Here is a 23,797-nt window from a genome sequence, read left to right as displayed (position 1 = left end):
CCCAAGAGAAATGGAGGGAGAGGAAATATTTGGCATGATGAAGTGTCTTCCCTGGAGGTCACAGCTAATTAATGGTTGTGGGGCTCAGGAAGAATCCTGCTTTTGTGTGAACCCTGAATCCTTGTTCCTCACCCATGGCCAATATCAGCTTCTTATCTCTTGTTTTTCAGAAAGATCTGCTCACGCTGGGAATGACTCTACAGGGGACAAACACCTCCAGAGTATTTGGTGTCTATGTGATGTCCCCCACCACAGCCAGAGGAAATACAAAAGCAAGGAGGAAACATCCTTAGCTCCTCACACCTGCAGCTGCCAAAGCAGCTGTGATTTCTGTTACAGCAAAAAAAAATTGCTTTCCAATTTCCTTGAGAGATGAGCAAGTAACAGTTCTGAATGGAGTTTCACAGCTCTTGTCTGGCTTTGTGTTTCTTCCTCAACTATTTCCACCCCCAGCTGCCCAATACTGTCTGTGACCCAGTGACCATACAGGTCTTTGGTGTGTGAGATCAGACTCTCACAGCCTACCTCCATCACTTCCTGCAGTTTCCTTCTGCTCCACCAGTGATACCTCAGGGGATTCAGGGGTTTATGCTCCTGTGATAGGCAATACCCTAATCCTATGCAGGTTCCCAAATTAAGAGCAAAAAAAGTCCCATCACTGGAATTTTGCCTGTCTGCTGCCAGAATTAGGTTTTCCCTGCTCTAGGTGTAAAGACCTGTCTAGTGACAGAGCTTTGCTAAGGTTGTTCAGCTTTGCAGACAGATCTCAAAATTCATCCACCCAGGACAAATTCAGGAGCAGAGAAAAGGGGGAAAAATCTCACCTTCAGCCATCTGTTTTGGAGGAGCAGCACAGGGAGAGCCCAGCCCAGAGCTCTCCTCTCACCCCTTCATTTGTATAAAGGGTTTGTGTGGAGAAGAGAGGGACTGTAATGCCCATAAAGATGAATGACATCTACCAAGTTTTTTATTGAGGCTACAATGTTGACCTATATCTGCTTTACAAAGGTGAAAAAACATGGATAGCTGTGTGGGTTGAGCAGGAGCATCTTCCTGCTGCCAGCTGGCAAACAGCTTGGGGATTACAGCATGAGGATTAATAGCCTTTGTCATTTGTAAGTGCAGATGCTAACCTTACTCATATGACAGACTGATCTTCTTTGGATTCTGTGCCTGTTTGCTGTTCCAGAAAGATGACCTTGGGCTGCTGTGAGAGACAAAATATTTACACATTCATTTCTTAGGGCCCACAGCGTAGGCTGCAGGAAGACACAAGCTCACTCTGCACTGAATAAAAAAGCTGTGTGCCTTCAGCAGAGCTGGAGCTCAAGAGTCCTGCAGAGAAACTGGGTTTCAGTTCAGGCTTGATGCCACTGCAGCCTGGCTGTGCTGCTTTCTGGAGTAAGGAGTGAGCAAATTCCCAGCTCTAAGCAGCACAAGCACACCAAGAGTCTTCTCCTCCTGCCTCTCTCCCCCTCCACCACCTTCCCACCACTGCCTGGGGTTTTCATTTCTTGCATGACAGCTTGTTAAATCCTCACCAGATCCCAAATAAACACCCAGACCAGCTCTGTGGAATTATCTTGGATGCCTTTCCAAGCTTTAGGATCTGTCATCTTCTGGCTGCTTGTATCACAGAAGCAGATGAGCTCAGAGCCAGCACTGCTTCCTGGGATATGAGAATGTATTTGTTGGGGTATCACATGCTGGAGGGAAAAACCTGCCTCATTCAAAGTGTGAGCTTCTCTACAAACCCTGGCTGCTTTGTTTCTTCCCCTCAAACCATAGCTGCAAACATCACACTTAGCACATTTTAAATGGAAAGAGGATGTTCCTGCATACTAATTCCTGCAGGCTCCCTTGTCCTTTTGCAGAGCACAATGCCCATGAGAAAAGGCAGAAAGCAAATACAAATCAGGATCTTTCTTCTGTCATTAACTTGGTCCACATGGAGGTGAACAGGTGTCACTCTGTAAATATTTAGGTATCACAGCCCTACCAACAAACTCCAAACTCCACAAGTGGACAAGAGAGCAGGGAGGCAAGGTCTTGATCAGGAACATCACAGCTTTGGGATGAGCCCTCTGGGAGAGGAAAATATGATGGAGAAGGCCATATTCTTTGCTCAGCCTTTCATGCTGAAGGGCAGAAGGCAGGAGAGATGAGAGAGAGAGGCAGAGAGATGAAGTGCTGTGATCACACAGATTAAAAATGATGATAAATATGGGAGTGGAAAGCAAGCACTGCAGGCACGCCAGCTCCAAGGTCACTGCCAGCTCCAGCTGAAGGGGAAAATGAAATGCCACCAGAGGAAAAGCCTGCTCCTCTGCCAAGCTGCCACCTTCAGCTTTATGCTGGGAAAATGATCAATAGCAGCTGGCAGCCTTTGGATCTGTGCATCCAGGAACTTCTAAGGCCATCCATGACCGAAGATCAGTCAGCTGTGTAAAGCACCAAATAACTCCTCGGGATCTGCAGCTGCTAAAAATACACCCAAGCATTGTCCACCTACCCAGGAGCTGCACAGCTCTCACTGCCCCTGGAGGGAAAGGAGACAAGGCAGAGCAACAGGAACAGGCAGGCCACAGCAGGGTCCAGCTAATTAAAGAACCCGGCAAAAAGGAAACCCAGACAAATCAAAGGATGTGGAAGATCATCCAGATAAAGCCTTTGCAAATGGGCACTTCACAAAGTGAGCCATTGCTGCAGCTCAGTGGGCTAAAAAAGGAGCTCATTTCTGTGGGCATCAGCTGAAGATCACCATTATCATGGGGAGTAGAAACACGGTGAGATCACTCTGTTCTGCTGTCAATAAACATTAAAAAAGCAAAAATAAAATAGCAGCAGAGAGCTTGGCAGGATGGGGGCATGGTGGCTGGGGAGAGGACAAGGAAAGAACAGGCTGCAATCAGCTGAACAATGGTGCTCAAGATACAGAGATGTATCCAGGGCACTCGCCCATAATACTCTGGGCCAATGCAGTTCATGCCTTACCACATTTTCAGGCCTCTTTTTTTTTTTTTTAAGAAAATTCAAATTAACTATAAAGAGATTACAAACAGTGGTGTCAAAAGGGAACAAATTATCTTGGAAAACATGAGTGCATTAGGAAATATCCATACTTTGGACCTGTAAATTCCCAAGCATCCCAGAACCAGGTTATCCATTCCTATCCTGCTCCCTGAAATCCCCATGGCCTTCTCAGAGCTGTTCTCCCCACCTGGAACCCCACAGGAGCAGAGAGCATCAGCATCCACATGGAGAAGGCCAGGGGAGCACAGGGTCTACCAGCCATCCACGAGTCAAATGACAGTCAGGATTCCCAAGGAATGGAAAACCTCCTGGAAATTCAGTCTTGTCAGCCACTTCCAAAGGAAACAAGGGGTTAAAGCAGTGACTAAAAGGGCAGTGGTGTTTACATAAGAAAGACCATGAGCACAAGCCCAGCCTGTATCAATATTAGCAATGACTAATTCAATCTGTCAATGGGAAGAATTTACAGGAGCTTTGGAATATGCCAGAGCTGCTGCAAAGCCTCCATTTCACAGACAGTCAATAATGGAAGGAAAAATAAACCACAAAAGCAATAAAAATGCCAAAATATAGCTAGCAAACACGAGTACCCCCCGCACCTTGTTCATCCCAAGATTCCTCAATTTCTCCATTGCTTTAGTAGCAACATAAAGAACCTCACAAAAGCATTTCTTGTGGCATGGATGTGCCAAGAGTTTTGGCAATAGCTCTAAAAACCCAGTGGTTTTTAGAGCTGCCACAGCCTTTGCCCCCTCCCTCCAACACTTTCTGAAAAAATAAAAGGGTAAAATGTGGCAGCAAGGATGCAGCAACCTGCTTCCCTTGGACAGCAAAGTTTTAACACGTGCTTAGGTATTGAGTTAGAGTAAGCCATTTTCACTTGCTTTTCTCTGACTCCAAAAACTCTACAATGAAATTATATATTAAAATTCAATTCCCTTAATGCCATATCTTCAGGAAAGATCTTAATGTGAAAACAGCATGGAAGTCCAAACCCAGTGTACTTCATTGTTTTTTTTAAATTATCTTTTTCATTAGTTTTTTTTTTTTTAATCATGCTGTTATAAATCTGGGTTATCTCCAGTTCACTGCTGAAATGTATTATGAACTTACACTTTTTCCTTAGCTAATCATGAAGCATAGGCAAGGCTTTGCAGGTTCAAGGAGTTCTGAAGAAAATCTCACTAAGTTTATTACACCCACACATTCCAGGTAATAAAAATTAATTATAAACACTTGCATATACATTTTATGTAGTTCAGAACAAAAGATGGAGAGATTGGAAAACAACTAGAATCAGCAAATGCACCTTTTGAATTGGGCTGTTTCCTCTACTTTTTTATTTTTCCCCAGCAGAAAAGTGTATGATAAATGAAATTCTATTCTGCTGGTTATCACTCAGATGTTCACTTTTTCTTGCATTGATAATACAGCAGCTTTAGCAGTGCAGTCAAGAACACATTTGCTGGATGAGCTGCATTTGGGTTACACCCTGTTTTGTGTTTCAAAGCCTCAGTAGTGCAAAGCAGACGTGCCAGCTTATCTAGACAGTGGAGGAAAACCCTCCTGCATAGGATACCCACCAGTCTCCCTGGAAAAATGATGCTCAGACAGGTGATAAGAAGATACAAAACGTGGTCTGCAGAATAACTTGTATCACCTGCACCAGAAGTGGTTCTCTGTGCAGATTATTCTGTCTGCCTCCTGAGGCCAGACAGAGCCTCTGTGACACCAAGTGATAACCTGTGAGTGTCACAGCAGTGCCCTCAGGGCCTGTCTAGCCCAGATGTGACAAAAACCAGCACCAAGGACCAATTTTGGTCAAACAGCCAGTGCCAAAATTTGCATTAGTTAGATTTGCACAGCACCATTGAAGCAAAGGAAGTGGCTGTGGTGCAGGAGGCAGAATTTGGTGCCAGGTCTCTGTAAATGGCAAAAACAAACCATGAAGTGACTCAGTACAGACAAACCTCTTCAGCAAAATATTTCCTGTGTCTTGCTGTCATCAGCAGGAATGGAGAAAAGACAGTCCTCTCCTAGAGAGTGTCGGAATGGGAGATTGGGCAGCTGATAGCATTTGGAGATCTCAGCACCTCACTGCCTACATTCCACTGAGGAGGAACATACTCCTTTGTGTCACACACAGCACTGCAACAACAACCACTTAGCCAAGCAGCAGACTGAGACACATCCTCCATCCATCATCTCCATGACTTCAGCTCACAGAGACAGGAAAAGAGATTTAAATGGAAAAGGACAGAAAAGGAACCACGAGACAGTGTCATCACCTCATCCAGCAAGGCTGCTCCTTGCATTGCTTTCAGTTGGAGGCAGGAAGCACAAATTCTTTTCTCCAGTGCTAGTTCAGCAGAGCCAGCAGCCCCTCTGGATCCTGTTCCTGGCCTGCAAGAGAGCTCCTTCCCTAGGTTAGGTGACATGGTCTGGCATCCTCTACTGCTCAGCATGCCAAAACCAGTCCCCTTCCATACCCCAAGGAGATATTACAGGAAATTTGAAGAGCCCTCAGCAAACTGAGTAGTGCTTTGCTGAATCACAGAAAAACCACAGGTCTGAAGCCCTCTCCTGTAATGCTCACAGGAATGCTTTTCTGAATGTACCTCACTTCTAAAAATCACATTAACATGTGGGCAAAACAATGCAGAAAGGAGTGATTCAGGCACAAAGGTGGCTGTGCAGTTTGTTCTGGTCTTTTTTTGGTATTTGTGATGACAGAAGCCATAACTTCAAGTAAATATCTAAACATGCATTGTATAATGCAACATAAAACTGATGCTTGTTATCTCTTGTGCAAACCTAGGTCAGTGCAGGCTAACAAGTGCACAGGGTGCCTAATTAAAAATGCCAGTAGTATTTAGTCCTTATATCAATTGTTAGTACAGGAGAACAGTAGGAATGTCTAGGCACTTAAAAGTTGACAGAGAATTCAAGAGTGCTTTCTCATGCTGCCCAAAAAATATATCATCCAGTCTACAGTGGTATCAAATGCTTTTTTCTAGGACTTAGAAACACGATAATAAAAGGGAGAGGATGTGATCTGCATGCAGGTTAGCTTTTCTGTGAGCTATCTGCGTGGCAAGAATATTTGCAAACTTCTTCATTAATACAAATAAGGGAAAAGGGGAAAGTGAGAGTTTACCCCAGAAGAAAACCGCATCACATCAGAATCAGTCTGTGGTGATTAAACCTGTGGAAAAGTGAGCAAGACAATGTCCAAGGAAAGGATTTTCCAAGAATTCCCGCTGCTTCTCCCTAGGGTTGATAACGTTGATGCAGAAAATGCAGGGCAAGCTGGTAAGGCAAGAACTGAACTTGCTTCCCAGGCCTTGCCACCTTTGATACCCACAGCTCCTGCCACGGAGGGGGCAGGTTAAAGCTGTGTGCCCTGCCAGAGCTGGCTTCTGCTGGCAGAGCACAAGGGGAGACAGCCCTCCGTGCCTGCAGGCTGCACTGGGCCGCACTAGGACTCCAGCAGCATGTGCCACCTGCAGACCTGTGTCCCCTGGGACTCCCTCATCTCCTGCCAGTGGCTCTGCTCCTCCTCCCCGCTGCTGCTGTGGCCCATGGAGATCCAGCCCAGCATCTCCTTGCGCTTCAGGCCGCGCCTGCTGTAGATGGAGATCAGCAGGGTGACCTCAGAGAGCTGGAAGAGGGCGACCTGCGTTGGGGAAGATGAAACAGGAAAGCCTTATAAATATGATTGATTTTAAGAATATAAAACCTATAAGCAAGAGTGAAATGAAAGCAAGCTTTGAGATACCTTAGTTACTGAACAACTGGAAAACAATGGTGTGGCCGGCTGAAGGTAATCCCCTTTTGATGAAACAATACCCTCTGCTTGCAGACAGGTCCGAGGGTCAAAGCAGACCCTACTAGCTTAGCAGAAGGAGTCCAAAGAGGAGTTTTTAAGGTTTAAAATGTAACACAGTATGGTAATGTAATGATTCTTATATGCTGTATGTAAATGCTGTAGGATTTGTATATTGTACTAGACTGGTTAGTGAGAATCGGAATATTCAACACAGAAGATTTATTGTATTGTAATGGGAACCTCACCCTCTGATCCCCTCTTTTACTCTGTCATCCTCTTTCCAACACTCTTGCCTTCTCTGTACCACTGTTCCAAATTGCAAGGCAAGATGTGTTCTATCACCATCTCCATGGCAGGTGTCTTTTGTCAAGTGGGCAGTTTGCCTTATCTCTCTCTCTCTGACGACCACAATCACTCCTCCCTTGGGAGGGGACATCTGCTGATAACAGGCTACTGAATGTCCCTGCATGGCTGATAAGAACTACAGCATCCCATTGGGAGATGCGAGCCCAGAGGGAGGAGCCAAGCATTCCTACCCAGATATAATCTGGAGATTCTGGAATAACTGCACAGCTTCTCCTCTGGTTTTCCCAGAGGAACAGCAGCTGCCTGTTCTTCCACTGGATCTTCAGAGAAGGACTACCCCCTTTTCTACAGGATCCCTGCTCCAGCAGAACCACACCTGACACTCCAGGAGGGCGGCAGCCACAATTCCAATTGGACTGCTATTAACACCCTGACCCACAGGGTGTCAGGTCTGACTCTGTCAGTGTTGTTCTAGTGCACTGCATTGTTTTATTTTATCCTTTTGTTTTTCTTCTCTATTAAAGAACTGTTATTTCCTGCTCCCATATTTTTTGCCTGAGAGCCCCTTAATTTAAAATTCATAGCGATTTGGAGGGGTGGGGAGGGTTTACATTCTCCATTTCAGGGGAGGCTCCTGCCTTCCTTAGCAGACTCCTGCCTTTCCAAACCAAGACAACCACTCTCTTTACTTCTCTCGGGCCTGCTCCGAGCTGTGGCTGGCAGCTCCCAGCAGAGCCCCTGCACCCAGGCCCTTTGCAATAAACCCCAGGTTCCACAACCTGGCTTCAGAGACTTCTCATCTCCATCTGTCCTGACTGTCCTACCCCCCATGGCTCCTACAGACCTGGAAGATGAAAGTCTCCTTGTAGACAGGGTTGGGCTGTGCCCGGCGCAGGGAGGTCTTGCAGCGAGACATCTCCTGACCCACCGAGTTGCGCAGGCAGAGCTTCCCGTAGGTGTCTAAGACAAAAAAAAGAGGAAATTGCATGTTTGGGGCAGGTGACAGGCTGAATGAAAGTCCCAGGCAGTGAAAACACACCCCCAAGAGCCATCCAAGCACAGCAGTTTAGTCTGCAGTAAACAGCAGATGAGGGCTCATGGTAAAATCCATGGGATGAGAAGCAGAAGATGAAAGCACCTCTTGGATTTTCTCATATTCAGCTGAGCAGAAAAGAAAACTGATGCATGTTTCAGCCCCACTCTGTTGCAGTATATATCACAGCTGAGACAGCCACCATACACAGAGCATCACCATGCAATTTCAGAAGGCTCTAAGCATTCCCCCAAGCAGAATAAACCTTACCACACCAGTAGGCTTCAGGAGCCTGTCCATACAGAATACCATCATACCATTTCAGAAGGCTGCAAGGGTCTGCCCTTTCTTGTTCTTCAGCCCACCCTTTTATCCCCTCCTGTTGATGCCCTGCCCCTGTGTGCCCTCTGTTCCCTTGGTGTTGCTCAGTGTCCCTGGGCACTCCCTGGCTCACTGCTGTCAGTGCTGCTCACCTGCTGCTCACAGCTGTGCCCATGGGGATGGGGCTGGGCCAGCCCCACTCCCAGTTATCACAGACTGAATACCTCCACCACTCTCTTGGAAAGAACAGGATATCAGGTATCCAATCCTAGCAAACTTGTCTAACCAAGACTATGAGCATCTCTCTGGATTCTCCATTTCAAATGGTGTCTCCACCTTCCCTTCCTCTCCCTCACAATCAAGCTTCATTGGGGCTGTCTTACCCAGGCTTCCCTCAGCTGCCCTTGCCTCTCCACCACTCCATGATCTATTGTTTGAGATACCAAAAAATAAGGGTCTTAAAAAGGAGGGGAAAAAACCCTGCATAAACAGTGAAATTATTTGATCTCACATAATAGTTTCATATTTCTTCCAAATTCACATAATACTTTTTTGGTGGGGTCAATTTTATTTACAATTTAAGCCCATACAAGGAGCAAAACACACTTGCAAATACAAAGAAGGGATGGTCCAATTTAGTGCTCCTGTAAATCTACTCTTTAAATTCCTGCTGCCTCCTGTATTAATCAGTTCTCTTCTGTTACAAGGTTGCTAATACTGCGGTGTCAGAGCTCCCAGTGCTCCACAGACCCAGCTCAGTGTAAGTTTTCACCTCGCTCTGCACATGACAGTGACAGATTGCTTGGCTAGACAAGTCCTCTGCTAACCTCTTCATAATCTGTGCCTGGGTTCCTGCAAGTGAGTATTATTGCAGAGTGTGCTGAAGATAGGAAATAAATAACAAGCCTCCTTCTCTTGTCTGCAGCATTTCTATCCTCTCCTGTTCCCGTTTGATGTGCTATTTTACGCACTTATCTACTGAGCAACACAAGGTGTGAAATTACACTTCAGGTGTGAAAACGCTTCCACGTCTCCAAAGCAGGGCTTCCCGCTCCTCTCAAACTGTTCCACTGAAAAAGCTGTCAGGAGGCTGACAATCAAGGAGCAAATTGTGAGCCTGCACAGCTGTACAGCTATCGAGTTACTGCGGGGAAAGTTCAGCCCAGTCATTAGCTGGGGGTGCCAGCTCGGCTCCCAGCACAGCACTGGGCACGGAGAGGATCTTGCCAGCAAAGACCAACTTGTCACACAGAAAGGGAAAGCTTTGGTTCAATTTCCTCATTGTTTCTGGGGAGGAAAAAACCCACTTTATTGAAAGGTGTAATTTCCACTGATTTCCACTGTAATATTCAGTGTTGAGGGACTGAAATCTGTAACAACTTGAGGCCCATCAGGAACACAAAGCCCAAGAGAGGACCCTCTGTTCCAGCTTGACTCAATGTGAAAGCAGACACAACTCCTACAGTATTTGTAGGGATGTCACTGTACTTGGCACTGGCAAAGCACAATGTGCACTGAAGCATGCCTCATGTGTAAGTCCTGGCTGCTGGTCTAGACTGCAGGCAACTCCCTGAAAATAAGATAAGTAGGGGTTTTATGGGTTTTATTTTTAATGTATTCATCAGGTTGTTTTTTTTTTTGTTGTTGTTGTTGTTTTTACTGAGAAGGGGATTTCAAAATTTTGGAAGAACTCCACCAGGATGATTTTTAAATACAAACAAGCAGGTAATTAGTACAATTCTCTGTTTGAACTTCAAATTTTATTTTTTTTTTCATGACCAACCCAGCGTTACCTTCCTATGCTATTTTAGGAAAAGGTGTCCCACACATGCCTGCATCTCTTTTTCTAAGAAGACAGGGAAAGCACTGAGGTGTAGATTTTACTTTTAGTGTACTTTGCTGTCATACTTCCTTCTGACTTTCACCAGTTCTGGCAGCTCAGGTGGGATTCATCACACCTAACTGCAGTGACACATCCATCTGAACAGTGGCCAAAGGAGTCAACCCATTCATAATCCAAAAAGCAGATGCCATAATTCAGCACTGATCTAGCAGACAGTGATACCAGTACAGATGATTTAGGTGTTAACAGTAAAGCAGGTGCCACAGCTAGAGCACCTCATGGGATACTGTTTCAGCATGTCCCAGTTAATTTTATAAGCAATGAATGGATGAGAGTCTTAAAGCATAAACTCCAGGATGTCACATCCCTGACTGAGGCCTCAGCTTTTGCAAGTGAGGGATAACACAGCTGGCTTTGAGGGAAAATGACCAGCACACCACCAATGAGTTAAAGTCAGAAAAGCTGGTTTTTCTTTGATATACCTCAGATTTCTACATAATTCTACACCAAGACCCTGTCTGTTCAGTACCAAGGTGGGTGGGGATTCTGCATGCATCCTCTGGATCAGGCTGGAAGGAGACTGTGCTCAAGACAGAGCTAATACCAGGAGCCCTATTCACTCTCAAGAAAACACAGGCACAAAACCAGTGCAAGTCACAACTAAATCAGGCTGCTAATTCTCCTCAAGTTTATTCCACTGGGTGTATTTTACCAGCCAAACGAATCAAGCTTGCCTGAACAGAAATAAAAGAGTAGGTGTGGATCATATATTTAGCATCTGAAATTTGCTTTGCAGAGTTGGTACATATGAGGCTGAGCTGTTATTCTGCTTCACTAAATTTTAAGATTGTAGTTTTGCCTTCCTGCACTGTGCTCTCTGCAGCTTCTTTTTAGGTATCTCATCAGAAAATACAGCTTTTCTTGTGATCCAGTCTGATCCTCTGGGATGGAAAGCTCTCCCCTCCTGTTGACTTTGCCAAAGAAAATCCATCCCCAGTTACACAGGGAAATTAGTGTAGCTACAGCAAGGATGAACTTGACGATTTACTGAGGAATGTATGTGTAAGAGCATCTATTCATTATGAAGGCAAACATTTTCCACCTAATTACATGCTCAGGTTCAGTAATGGCCTCATTACCGTGTGTCTCAGCACTCTCTGCTCTTCAGAGTGTTTACTTTTGTGCTACCTCCATCAAGCACAAAAGGAAAAGAGATTAGGGCTGACACTCTTTAAAATGCCTAAGTGCTCACCTTCTGCTTAGGCACCCATCTCACCGACACGGGGAAGAGTGAGACCTCTGAATATCTGGGAGTGTCTGAGACTGCAGCTTGCCCACGGTTACACAGACGTCTGTGAAGATTCAAGAACAAAGTCTAATTTTGCCAAGACCAATTTTAGCACAGCATCTACCAGGCTCTCCTTTCCATACAAGTTTTGGAAGAGTTCTTGCTGCATTCAGAGCATTTTTACTCTGAACTCATCTCGCCTCTCTGGTACGAGTGGACGGAACAATGTCCACGTATACATAAAATACCAACATCTCAGCATTTAATACCAGACTGAAAAGCACTAAATCAAGGAATGCTGTAATAAGCCAGACACATTTTGGGCTCGTGCTGCATCTTCTTACTCCAGAGGGTTGGGCAAACCTCTCCTCGTGCAGACTGCTCTGTCTCCATCAACCATCAAACACCTCTGGAGAGCTCATCTGCAAAGGCAATCAGTTTTTCCAGGATTCTTCTAATGACCCATTTCTGTCATGATTCTTCTGAGGGAGCTAACTGATAATGACAACTCAGGGGAATAATCAACTGTAATTTATGCATTCCTGTTTTTGGAGCAGGGACCATAGTGAGCAGCCTTCTGCTTTCACTTACACTAAGCACCACCATTATTAGTAAAGCTGACCCGTGAGCAACAGCACTGCAAATACAAAAGCATCCAACCCCCCTGCTCGAATTTATATTTAGAAAGGAAGTAAACAACCAAAGACTCCTGACCCCTCACGTCTGAGGACTGCAGGGTACCGCACAGCGCCGCGCGGACTTTCCCACCCGCGCTCCAGGCAAGCTAGCTCATTTCCAAAAGCAGGATAACCATGTCAGCATGCTGCAATCCAGACTAATAACAGCCACAGTAGAAGAAAGCCTTGGGCCTGGAGCTTAATTTCCCCCAGCTGGCAAGCCCACGCTCTCAGCCTACATAATAAACGGCAGCGCCGCGTGGCAGAGCAGCCCCAGAGCTCCACTCTGTGCTGCTCTGTACAGGCAGCCCGACGTGAGGTCTCAGTCTGAGGCCCCAAAGACCATTAGTGCTGGCTTTGCCTCCCCTTTCAACCAGCAGTGGGGCAGAACACTCAACATTCACACTCTGAGCCGGGCTCACTGCAGCTGGATCAGTAAAATAGCAGGGAGGAGGATTAGACCCAAGCTTTTGATCCCAACCCCACGTCATGAAAGTCTGGATTAAGGCAGTTTATGGCCTAGATCATACAAGAGCTAGGAGCTGCCTACTACATTTGCTGAGAAGCCAACTTCCCTTTCCCTGTTCCACCAAGCCTCATCTCAGGTTCCCTCTCCCGGGGCTGGCAGCTCCCTCACAAGGGAGAGGCTGGGATCTGGCAACCTTCACAACATGTGAGTCATCAGAGAACAGACCAGCAGTGCCTTTAATTTAAAATGCAGCAGAAAAGAATGCCCTGGTCCCTGGAAGCACTGCTCCAGGGAGGGGAATTGCTGGCATCAGCGACATGCAAGAGGGGCAGGAGATGAGGGCTCCCTGGAAGCAGCTGCACAGGTCTCTCAGGAAGGGAAGCTCCTCCTGGAGCACCTAGGAGCTCAGTTCTTCAGTGATCCTCCTCTGCTGCCTCAACACTCCATTTCACAGCACCTGCCCTCTCCTGGGACACGTGTCAGGCTGCAGAGCCAGTTCACCACCTGCCCTGAGGAGGTGCAGCTCCAGCCCGGGCTGACACAGCTAAAGCAGAGCACAGACCCCTCTCGGGATGCACAGCGTGACTCTCCTCTAATAAGGGCATTTCTACTCCTTCCCATATTAGTGCATTGCTGCTGCCTCAGAGAGGGGGTTGGGGCTTTGCCAGAGAAAGGAGGGATGCTCAGCCAAGCAGATCAGGAAGGATACACACCTGACCAGCCACGGGAACAGGATGTAAGGATGCTTAAGCCCGGCTTTTGTCACCTCCAGCAGCAGTGCCCGCAGGCATGGCTGGATTACACAGCCTGTGGTCAGATCTCCTGCAAACGCTGCTGCTCGCCAGTGCCACTGCAGATTCCCACTAAACACCCAGCTCCAGCTGGAATTTGGAATTAGGATGGTTCCATTCTGGTAGAAATGGCTTTTTTTTTCTGCTTCTTTTGGGAAGGGAAGAATTTTCTTGTTCACAGACACGGGACTGGGAGGGTATCGCCATCCATCCACTTCAAATGCAGTCATTTAATTCAAAAAGATCTTCATTTCTATACCCAGCAACTCTATCATGGACTATGCTTTTCACAACCTTTTAGAAACGTAGAGCTATTGAAAACATTAGTGCATAACCACACACTATCCCAGGAAGTCTAATAATTATGGAATATCCCTGCAAAAATCTCACAGCTGCTCCTTGAAAGTCCCTTTTTCACTTGTTTTGACTGTGACATTTGTTCTGAGCCTACTCAGTCCCAGGTGCCACATGTGGTGAGGAGAGCTGTACCCAGCCAGCCCATCCACCCAACAGCACCCAGGACCACACACACATAAATCCATGAAAATTTGGCATGTGCTGGTTCTCTCACAAATACTCTCAAATCTCCAGCGATTTGTGACTCAGGAACTTCCTCAGCCAGAGGCTTTGTATTTAACAATCCTCTGTGGATTTCTCCTGTGCTGCACAGAACTGAAGCAGGCTTCCAGCATCCATGGCATTCTCTAGTGAGGAATTTCACAGCTCAGGCGAAGAGCTGTCTCCTCTTCAGAACCCGCTCCCTCCTCACTTCCTTTTACCATCCTTTGGTTTTGTATTAGGAGAAAACAGAGAATTTCTGTTGTTAATTCACTTTCTCAATGACACTTAGAGACCTCCGTGAGTCCTCCCCCACCTCCTTTTGCTGTAGCATTGTAGGAGGCACAGCCTATTCAGCTGGAAGCTGTTCCCATTCCCCTGATTGTCTCCAACGCTCCTCACCACATCTGTGCAGTCCTGCCATATTCTGTTTGAACAGAGGAAGACAAAACTGTACATGGTGTTCATTACACCAGTGAATGGTTACAATTTTACAGTATTTACAATCAAATACCAAATTTCCATTTTGTCCACCTTAACTTTGGGAGTTTTTTCACTACTATTGGTGACCCTTGAGATGACATTTTCCTGCAGCTATTTACCATAAGCCTAATATTTCACTCCCAAGTGGCTCTGAGTCCATCTTGCTCACGTTTGAATTCCACCTGTGTCCCCATGCAATATCTTACACTCATCCACACTTCCTCTTCCACCTCACTGCCCAGCTGCTCATTACTGAGACATCCTCCTGGGGCTCCTTGCATCTGGCCTCATCTTTTCCACCCAGAACAAAGCTTCCTCAGCTGTTCTTGTTATAAGCTTATTCCAGCTACATTCGTGGATGGGCAACAAGAATGTGCAGAAAGAGAGGTGCTTTTCTACAATCTTACAGTCGCTGACTGGCAAGCACTCAGCAGCAAGAAGCTTCCCAGCACATCTACTGCTCTGTTATCCAGTGTCTGGAGGAGTGAATCCATCCCAGCTTGCCCTGGCACAGATCCCTCTTCTATTACTGATGACATGGGAACATGAATCACAAAGCTTTAGGAGCTCAAGCAAGTTCCCTGTTCAGAGCAAGATATGCAGGTTAAAAGTTAATTTATTTTATTCAGTTTCCTGGCCTGCTTTGAAGTAATTAAAGGAATTAACCTGTGCCTTTGTTCTCCAGGAATGTAACAGGGATAATAACTTTTCTTCTCTCAAAAATAAGCTGATAAAATAAAATCCAGTAATGGCTTTCAAGCACTCTGATCCCAGAGCAAATAGGATCCTAATTTAAAGATCCTAATTTTCCTATGGGAACATTTTCTGTACTTGTTGGCATTGTTACCTGTGGCTCAGGTAGATGTTTGTTTTCAGGCAAGTCTTTACTTCAAGAATTTCTCCTGTTCCCCATAGAAATCCTGATAGCTTGTTCTCTCCCCTCCTGTCTTTTCCAGCATCAGTGTATTGTATTTGTTTAATGGGGTTAATATGCTGCTGGTATAATAATGATCATGCACAGATGCAATTATTATGTGTGATTAATTCTGCAGCTGCCAAAAAGCTTGGAGGGCTTTTCTTAGGTGAGGGAATAACTTCACAATAGTTCTTCTCACACTGAATTACACACAGACATAAACCCCATAAGAAATGCAGAAGGGAACAGAAGGAAGGCTGGATTAGGGGAGACAGAGCTGCCCCCAGCAGAGCAGCTGATGAAGGTTTAGCATCACATGGGCAGACACATTTCTGTGCTTTGTGTTTGTGCACGGTCTAGCTCAAATGATTCCTGGTCCATCACAGTGATCCCAAGATATTACTTCCATGCACATAGTATGTAACTGGTTATAAATTTTTAAAGACATTTCTGCCAGTGGTGTACCCTTCTCTGTTTTGTTTGGGTTTTTTTTAATAAACAGCCTTTAAACGAACACACTGCATTTTGTTCTAAGAAGATATAAGACCACAGACCAAAATATGAACTCCTACAAAATGCCAGCCCGGGTTAATGATTTTTACAAGAAGCAAGGAGAATGAGGTGCACAGCACACAAGCCATTAGCACTCAAATACCAACAGTGTCCACATCTGACAAAGCTGTGGATGCTTTTCTGCACGAGGCTTTTTGGCACACCCAGATAATTTACGGTCCAACGCTGGAGCCACACTCTTGAGTGCTCTTAAGTGCTCTGAGTGATAATGGATCTATTTGTGTGATCAGGGAATGTAAGCATAGGCCTGTAACTCAGCATGTTCCCCAGAACAATACCTGGACACTTATCTTTGACCAAACCATTCTTAAATCCCACATATGTGTCCTGAAGAGAAGACACTGCCTGCACGATTTAAGTTTCTGTAAGCTGCCCAGTTGTTTTCTAACCCATTTATTACCCACATAAGCACCCATGACTTTGACATTTACCTGACTCAGTTTAAAGGTTTAAGTGAAGGAGAAAATGTGCCCAGGAAACAGAGACATGCACCATCTCCCTTTTCTTCTCTATAAAACCACCTGTTTCAGCCTCTGCAGTCTTCAACACCAAAAATCACCTTCCTAAAATGCCCCAGCCCAGTTCCTTGTTCTGCACACAGTGAAATCCCTCTGCTTTTACGCCAAGAAGGCCTCACACATGGGGTGGGTCTACAGGTGGCAGAGAAAAAGGTCAAGGTGGGCAAAAAGCACAGCTGGAGACTTTGCTGTTGTTCAAAACTCCTTTGCCATTCCTAAAAGCTGAGAGGACCACATATGGGTCCTGAACTGCGTCTGTGTATCCAGGGCTGGGGATGGAGAGGAATTCTGCCCCTTCAGTCTTACCATAAATGGCTGCCCTGAACAGCAGTTTAGGCTGGCTGTTTAAGTGTTCCACAGTGCTATTATATCCAAAATTTCCATGATACTTTAAAGAAATCACTCCCTCTGAGCCTTGAACAGCAGAACTTCAAACAGCACCTATTTAAGAAAACACAAGGGCTCTTTGCTCACCCTCCAGAAAGGGGCTCAGCAGTTTTAGCTTCACTTTGTGAAGGACTTATTGAGCATCTCATTCAGCCAGCAGCATGTTGGAGACAGTAACAAACTGCTCTGCAGTGCCTGGGGGTTATCAGTGAAGTGCTACTCCAGCACTGAGACAAGGGCTGGTTTCCTTCCTCCTTTTTAATTTCCTTCAGTTTCTGCTTCACTGGGTTTTCTTTTTCTCTCACCACACTACTGGGGGCTTTACAGGCACAGAAGAACAATTCAGAAGGCAGAAGCAACACTGTGACTTGGAATAAAAGAAGCAGATTTTGATAGGTTCAGAGTTTGCCTATAATAATTTATGGATTTCTGTGTTTCACCTAAAAGTTGATCTAACATTGAGAGACAGTGGTCTGACACTGGTCTGTATCATCTGGATACAAAAAGGATGAAATTCCTTTATGGGAAAAAGAAGTGGGCATTACAGTTGCCTGAAAATTAATTTGGACCTATATTGGGACTACTTTAATTTCATTTCTGAGAGTAAAACTTTAGGATGTACCTACTCTGCAGCACATGTAAACAGGAGAGCTTTCCTGCTGGGGCATGGTTGCCTTAGTTTACCTTTGTTTTAAATTAATAAAGAAGATCCCAGTTTAAAACCTTTTATTAAACCAGGTACATGCAAACAAGAACATGCCTTTAAGTAACCCATGTGGAGAGGTATCCTGTCACAGCTAATAAAAGACAGGGAGGGCTACACAGGCTGGGGTCAGGGGCTTTACTGTTGCACAGAATTGCCCTTAATTCTCAAGGGACTGACTGATGACAGATTATTTCTGTAATCTACTTAAGTATAGTTTAGTGTAAAACCTGAGTTTTCACATCCATGTACTGAAATTTTTCATAAATATTTTGCTAGATCTGAACCAAAGAGCAGAGCATCTTGTAAAAGCCATTTCAGTGTTTTGCAGCTCGAGATACTCTGTCAAATCCAGAGAAGGCAAGGAACTGCCAAAGGTTTACCTACTTTGACAAGCAGGCACACATCACAGACACAAACAAAAAGGCTGTTTCACGTTGCCATTAGCTGCTGGTTTCAGACAGGAGGCAAAAGGACAGCAGGAGATGAATGAAGCACCGCTGTTCAACCCCTGAATGAGGCAACCAGCAGCAAACTGTGGCTGTGACTCCACCTCTATCATGGACATTACCAGCACCATCCTTCTCCAGGACTTATTGCAGCTCAGGCACCAAATAAACTGACTTTAGGCAATTTCCATTTTTTCCTTTGGGACTGGAGGAAGGAAACTCAGCTGTTGCAACAACTTTCAAATCTTCTTTCTGCAGAAGATTTCCTTGTGCAGCAATGGAGAATTCACAGCAGGAGGGTCCCCAAAGGGCCCAGAGCACCAGCTCACCTAGCACTCAGCAGCACAGCAAGAGGACTAAACCAAGTGTAGCCTTGGGAAACACTTAATGGTACCAGGAAGGGCTCTGTGGGTCACATGGTAACATTTAAACACCTGGAAAGTGTTTTTTTATGGAAAAACACTTGGAAAGTAGTTTTTTATTCACTTTTTAAAATGGATCTGCTGGGAATTCTGTGTTTTGGGTACAGCAACATTTTTGCCATAATCAGATATTGTAAAAGTTTGAGGAATAAAGAAGATATTCAGATATTATTGTCCCATCAGCTGAGCCTTCAGATGATTCCCTCCAATTGCCCTGTACTATTTATCAGCCCATGGATCTGAAATAATACTTAATTTTCAATCAGGTGCTCTGCAAGGGGACCCAGCTCAGAAACACTCTAGTTGATTATCTTGAGGAAGAAAATAAAAAAGCAAATTTTGGCTCAAGGGTGCTATTTAATAGCAGTAAAAGTACTTACCAGGTGGCCTATTAATTGCAAGGTTTCTGAAATGGCTGCCTTTGATCATCTCCACTGCCAGCCTCCCTGTAGTGGCATTGTATGACAGTCCCACGAGCAGCTCTGGCACCCCTCCATGCGACAGGGACTGTGTTGAGGAAGCGCTATCACTGTGAGAGATTGCTGACAGACTCAGCTGAGAATCTGCACTCTGCAGGGAAAGAGCACTGAGAGAATCATCAGGACATTCACCACCCCTGTCCCCCCCTTAACTGGTATCTTGTGGCCTTGTTTAGTAAGATCTCTGCTAAGAAATTACAATAACTGAGAATTAATTATGCTGGGGCACCAGAAGAATCAGAGCGTCACTTTTGCAAAAACACAGCTCTGAGCTTTCTCTTTAAAGATGAGGAACTCTGAGTGAAGTGTTATCACGAGTGTAAATCAAAGCCTCTGAGATAAGCAAACATCCTGCTACACTAATACTCTGTACATCTCCTTGATAATGGTTTTTGGATGGAATACACTTTTCAGTTTGGCAGTTTCTGGCCATATACTGTGCATTTTCTTACTTTCCTTGCTACCACAACTCTTTCACTATTCTCCACTTCACCTGAAGTAGGATGTTTTATTCATTTCACGTGCACAACCTCTCTCTGAGCTTTTGTAGACAATGAATCATGACAGAGCTCATCTACACCAATTGATTGGCATAGCCAGAGCTGGATACAACTGTGATGTGCATGGAAAATTAAGAAGTAGCACAGCCAGTTCCTCTTCACATGACCCAGCTCTCCACTTCCATCTGTCATGTAGAAGAACATTACTAAGCATTTCTGGCAAGATGGAAACTGCACAGAAGAAATCCACAAGCTGGTATCTAGGGCCAAATGAGGTAACTTCTGCACTCTGGCAGTACCAACACAGTGGGGCACAAGAACCACTGCCCTTATTGGAATTAAGACTAATGATGCCTTGGTGGTTCCCAGACCAACCTGCTGTATCTGAATGGCACAGCATGTGGTGACTCATGCAGATGTAGTAGACCCACACAATTTTGTGTGAGCTTTCTAGCTGAGCTGTTAATAAAACACAGCTTTGCACAGGCAAGAACTGCCCCGAGCTTCCCCTTCCTGATAATTTTTTAAGTGACAGCAGGTCAGATCCACCAGTCACACGCTGACAGCCCTGAATGAATGAAAGACTCCAGGAACACCATATTCACCAAAAAAACAAACAGTTTTAGGGACTCCACCTGCCCTTCATCAAACTTACACTCAGGTTACTCCGTGGCTCCAAGAGCAGTGTCACCTTCACCTCCCCTTCCTGGCTGATGCCTCTCAGGTGGAACAGCTGCTCCCCCATCATCTTCTCCCCAACCACCTTGTGCACGGCGTAGAGACGGAAGCGAACGGCGTGGCTGCTCAGCTCCTGTGGTTCCAGCTTGCTGAAGGTGATTTTGTCCTGGAAGATGGGGATGGGTCCTCTCTGCACACTTGTCTTGCCCCTCTGCTTCTTGCCCGGCATCAGAACCGCGTGCACCTGCCAGGTGTTCACGCCACTGCGGTCCTTGTCTGGGATGTCCCTGGCCTCCAGGACGGTGGCTATCAGCTTTTGGCTTGAGGATTTGTAGGTGAAGATGACATCCAGGTCACCACATTTGCAGATGGGCTCGTGGGCACAATGGTGAGCTGGCGCACTGTTCGCTTCGTTGTGTTCCTGCAAAGAGAAGGAAGAAGTAAAACCTCCAGTGGAGTTCAACTGCCTCTATGAGTCCAATTAAAAAGAAATTGTTCTCCCCACTTGTGCCTGCAAGTATAGGCAGTTGCTGTGTGAAATATGGATCCAAACTGTTTCTGGAAAGGCCAATGATAGTTAATTGCCTGATTTCATGTAATAGTCCCCATACGCTCTAGTAAGCAACAGCACTTGTTGAAACATTTCCAACAAAAAGTTTCATCAATATTTAAGTGTTTTGCAGGAGATGGTTAATTTGGCAAACATTCTACATAGAGAAAAACTAAACAAAGGGATTTTTACATTTCATTCGTGTCAATATTGAGGCACTAGCAAAACAATTTGACCTGCATAACCTGTTACTTTGAACATACACTGGAATTGCTTTTCAAGGTGGAATTTTTTAACATTATTAAAATCAAACAATTCAGCCGAACCTGCTAACTTTTTTGATATTTTGTTCTACTAGAAATTTAAAAAACGTTAGGCACTATGTTTAATATGAAAAGGAAATCACATGTCAGAATTTCTGTGGAATGGAAATTCCATTTCTAGATGCTAACCCATAATTCAATACTTTTCCTACAGATAAATCAATGATAATGGGGATAAGCCATCTGATTAAATACATATTGATTCTTTATACCCTTCTAAAATCTCCCAAGAGAAGCATCTGTTCCTTCTGTTCAGTTTGGGTACTAATAAATTCAGAATAAAAATTCAAAATAAACAATCACAACATGTGCAGACCAATTCACACACAATCTTTTACCTACTTTTAAAACAAAAACCATCTTGATAAAGCACAATAAAACCATGGATGCTCACCTTACCTTTTGCTGAGTGGGTGTGTGGGTTTCTGTTCAACAGTGCTTTTTTATCTTAGAGCTAGAATGTGCTTCATATGATAAAGGGGTTGCTATAGTGATCAATGGTTTGTATTTAAACACGAGTATACACTGTACTAGGGAAAGATTTTCAGTTAATAGCCAGAAGGTGAATTAAGGCCTGTCACCAGCCTCTGAGTCACCCTCCTCCTCAAACATTTATCTTCTTTTCACATTTCAAGTAACACTTCTTTCCAGCACAGGAGTCTTTTTGTTCAGAGAACAGATGATGGGCCACGGGACGTCTGGTGTTAAGTCCCTTCAGAAGTGTCTGGGTATCTCAAACAGGGCCTCAGATAAACATCAAAATTTTTGTTTACTTCCTGTCAATCTGCTTTTGAAGTGCCCAGATTCATCTGCCATGACATGCAAAGCTCCAGATTTTCACATTTTCAGAGGTGTTTAAGACTTGTGCACATGAACACAAAAGTCCAAGTGTGCAGATTAGAGACCTGCTGTTGCATGTCTTGCAGAAGTAATGTCAAAGGGAGAACAGCACACAAAATTACTTGCTTGGCTACAGAAACACCTTTCTGTATGAACAGCAGGCTGCTAAAAACAAAAATGCAAGGCAGGCCAGGTTGCCTGGAGAGAGCATGGTGTTACAAAAATGTTAAGTGCTCCTGTGTAGCAGGCAAGTTATTTCTGTCTGGTTGATGAAATAATATTCAATACGTGATGGGGTTGAGCTTGACTCATATTTCCCTCCACACTTTTATCTGTGCATTTGCTGTTGAGGAGATGGAATCAAGGCACATTTATGGACTGCTGCTATGGTCTGGAGACAAGGGTGCTTGAGGCAAAACTTGGCTTTCATCTACATGTCTGAGCTGGAAAATGTGAACTCCAGTGCATCAGCACAAACCCACAGGAATGAAAATCCAAGAGACACTTTCCTGCCCCAGCAGGGCTGATATCATCGCCTTCTGGCAGTGTGTAAGGCAGACTGAAGGTCAGATATCTGCATTTTGACTGAACAGCTAGAGAAGATTTGCATTTCAGGAAAGCTCAAATTGTGCTACTAGAGCAGCGGCCAGACCCACTGCAGACAAAACTACATGAACTGGAAGCAAAGAGGGAAAGAGAAATGCCAAAGTCCTTAGCAGTAAGCTTTCCATGGGAAACCAAGGTTTGGAGACCTCACAGCCTGGCCCTTTCTGAGAGCATTGTGCTCTCCTGGACTCACCCCCACACAGGTTTGTTATCCACCTACAAATCCTCCTTCTGTGGAAGTCACTGACAGAATTCCCCCCTGCTTTCAGAGCCCAGCTGGGCTGCAAGTGATTTGTGAATGTGTTGGTTATACAGACACTTGAACTGAAATCCAAGGAAAGATTGGGGTTTAGGTACTTCATCTGAATTTCTTTCTTTCCCTCTTCCCAGCACAGTTATTGAGAGGCTAAGCCAAGAATCCTGATTGATACTGCACGTCTAACCCGGTCATTCAGGACAGCCAACATCCACTTCACTAAGTAAAATAAGTCCATTTCTGCCAGAGAAACCTGAAAGAGCAGCTAATTATGGACAAGGCTTGAAATGGTACTTGTGGTTCCACTGCAGGGGCATAAAATTACCATTTCTGTCTGTAAAGAGAGGTCCTTTGAGTGGAGCATAATAACACTTGGACATTTCTGGCATGTCAGAACATTTAGTTCCTGCAATAAAAAGTCTTTCATTAATCCACACAATACCTTTGAATGAGAAGCTGCTTGTAAGAGATAAACTGTGTCTTGGGCATTTCTGCTCCAGTATGCTGGAACCCTTCTTTGCATTTTTAAAATGAAGACAACCAGGAGTAAATTGAGCCATGCATTCCAAAGAAACACAAGAGGACACTGGAGACACTGCAGCACACGTGAACCATGGCAAAGCAAATCAAACATGGAAAAGGAGAAACGAGCCTCAGATGGGCAGACAAACAGTGTGTGTCAGAAACACAGCAAAGAGAGGGCAGGGCTGCTGCCACACACAGCTCCCATGTGGGATGTAGTGTTTTGTGGGACTGGATTGTGCAGAAAGCCAAAATGCTGCTCCAGACACCCCTTAGGGCTGGAGCATCTGCACCAAGGAGCTGCCCTCCAGCTTGAAGTGGCTGCAGGGAGCCTGCTCCAAGGACAGGGACCTTCCCTCAAAGCCTTGTTGCTGAGGGAGGTATGGATTTCCACAGCTGTCTTTGAACTCAGGCAGAATATATGACCTTTGTGCTGTTCTTTTA

At 45.1% G+C, this 23,797-nt stretch overlaps 1 protein-coding gene across 1 annotated transcript in view; it reads right to left on the bottom strand.

Moving 5' to 3' along the window:
* Window positions 1–6,511: 6,511 nt before the first annotated feature.
* SYT16 (synaptotagmin 16) overlaps window positions 6,512–23,797 on the bottom strand; it is a gene marked incomplete at both ends in the record, with an annotated part of 39,538 nt that continues 22,252 nt past the window's right edge. Inside the window, 4 exons of the mRNA XM_084207882.1 lie at window positions 6,512–6,709; window positions 8,013–8,128; window positions 18,980–19,169; window positions 20,234–20,677. Coding sequence (XP_084064008.1) covers window positions 6,512–6,709; window positions 8,013–8,128; window positions 18,980–19,169; window positions 20,234–20,677 — 948 coding nt within the window. The remainder of the gene's footprint in view (window positions 6,710–8,012; window positions 8,129–18,979; window positions 19,170–20,233; window positions 20,678–23,797) is intronic.

The sequence above is a fragment of the Fringilla coelebs genome (assembly GCF_963513975.1).
Source record: "Fringilla coelebs genome assembly, chromosome: 6".
NCBI lineage: Eukaryota > Metazoa > Chordata > Aves > Passeriformes > Fringillidae > Fringilla > Fringilla coelebs.
This window is presented reverse-complemented; position numbering and strand designations above follow the sequence as displayed.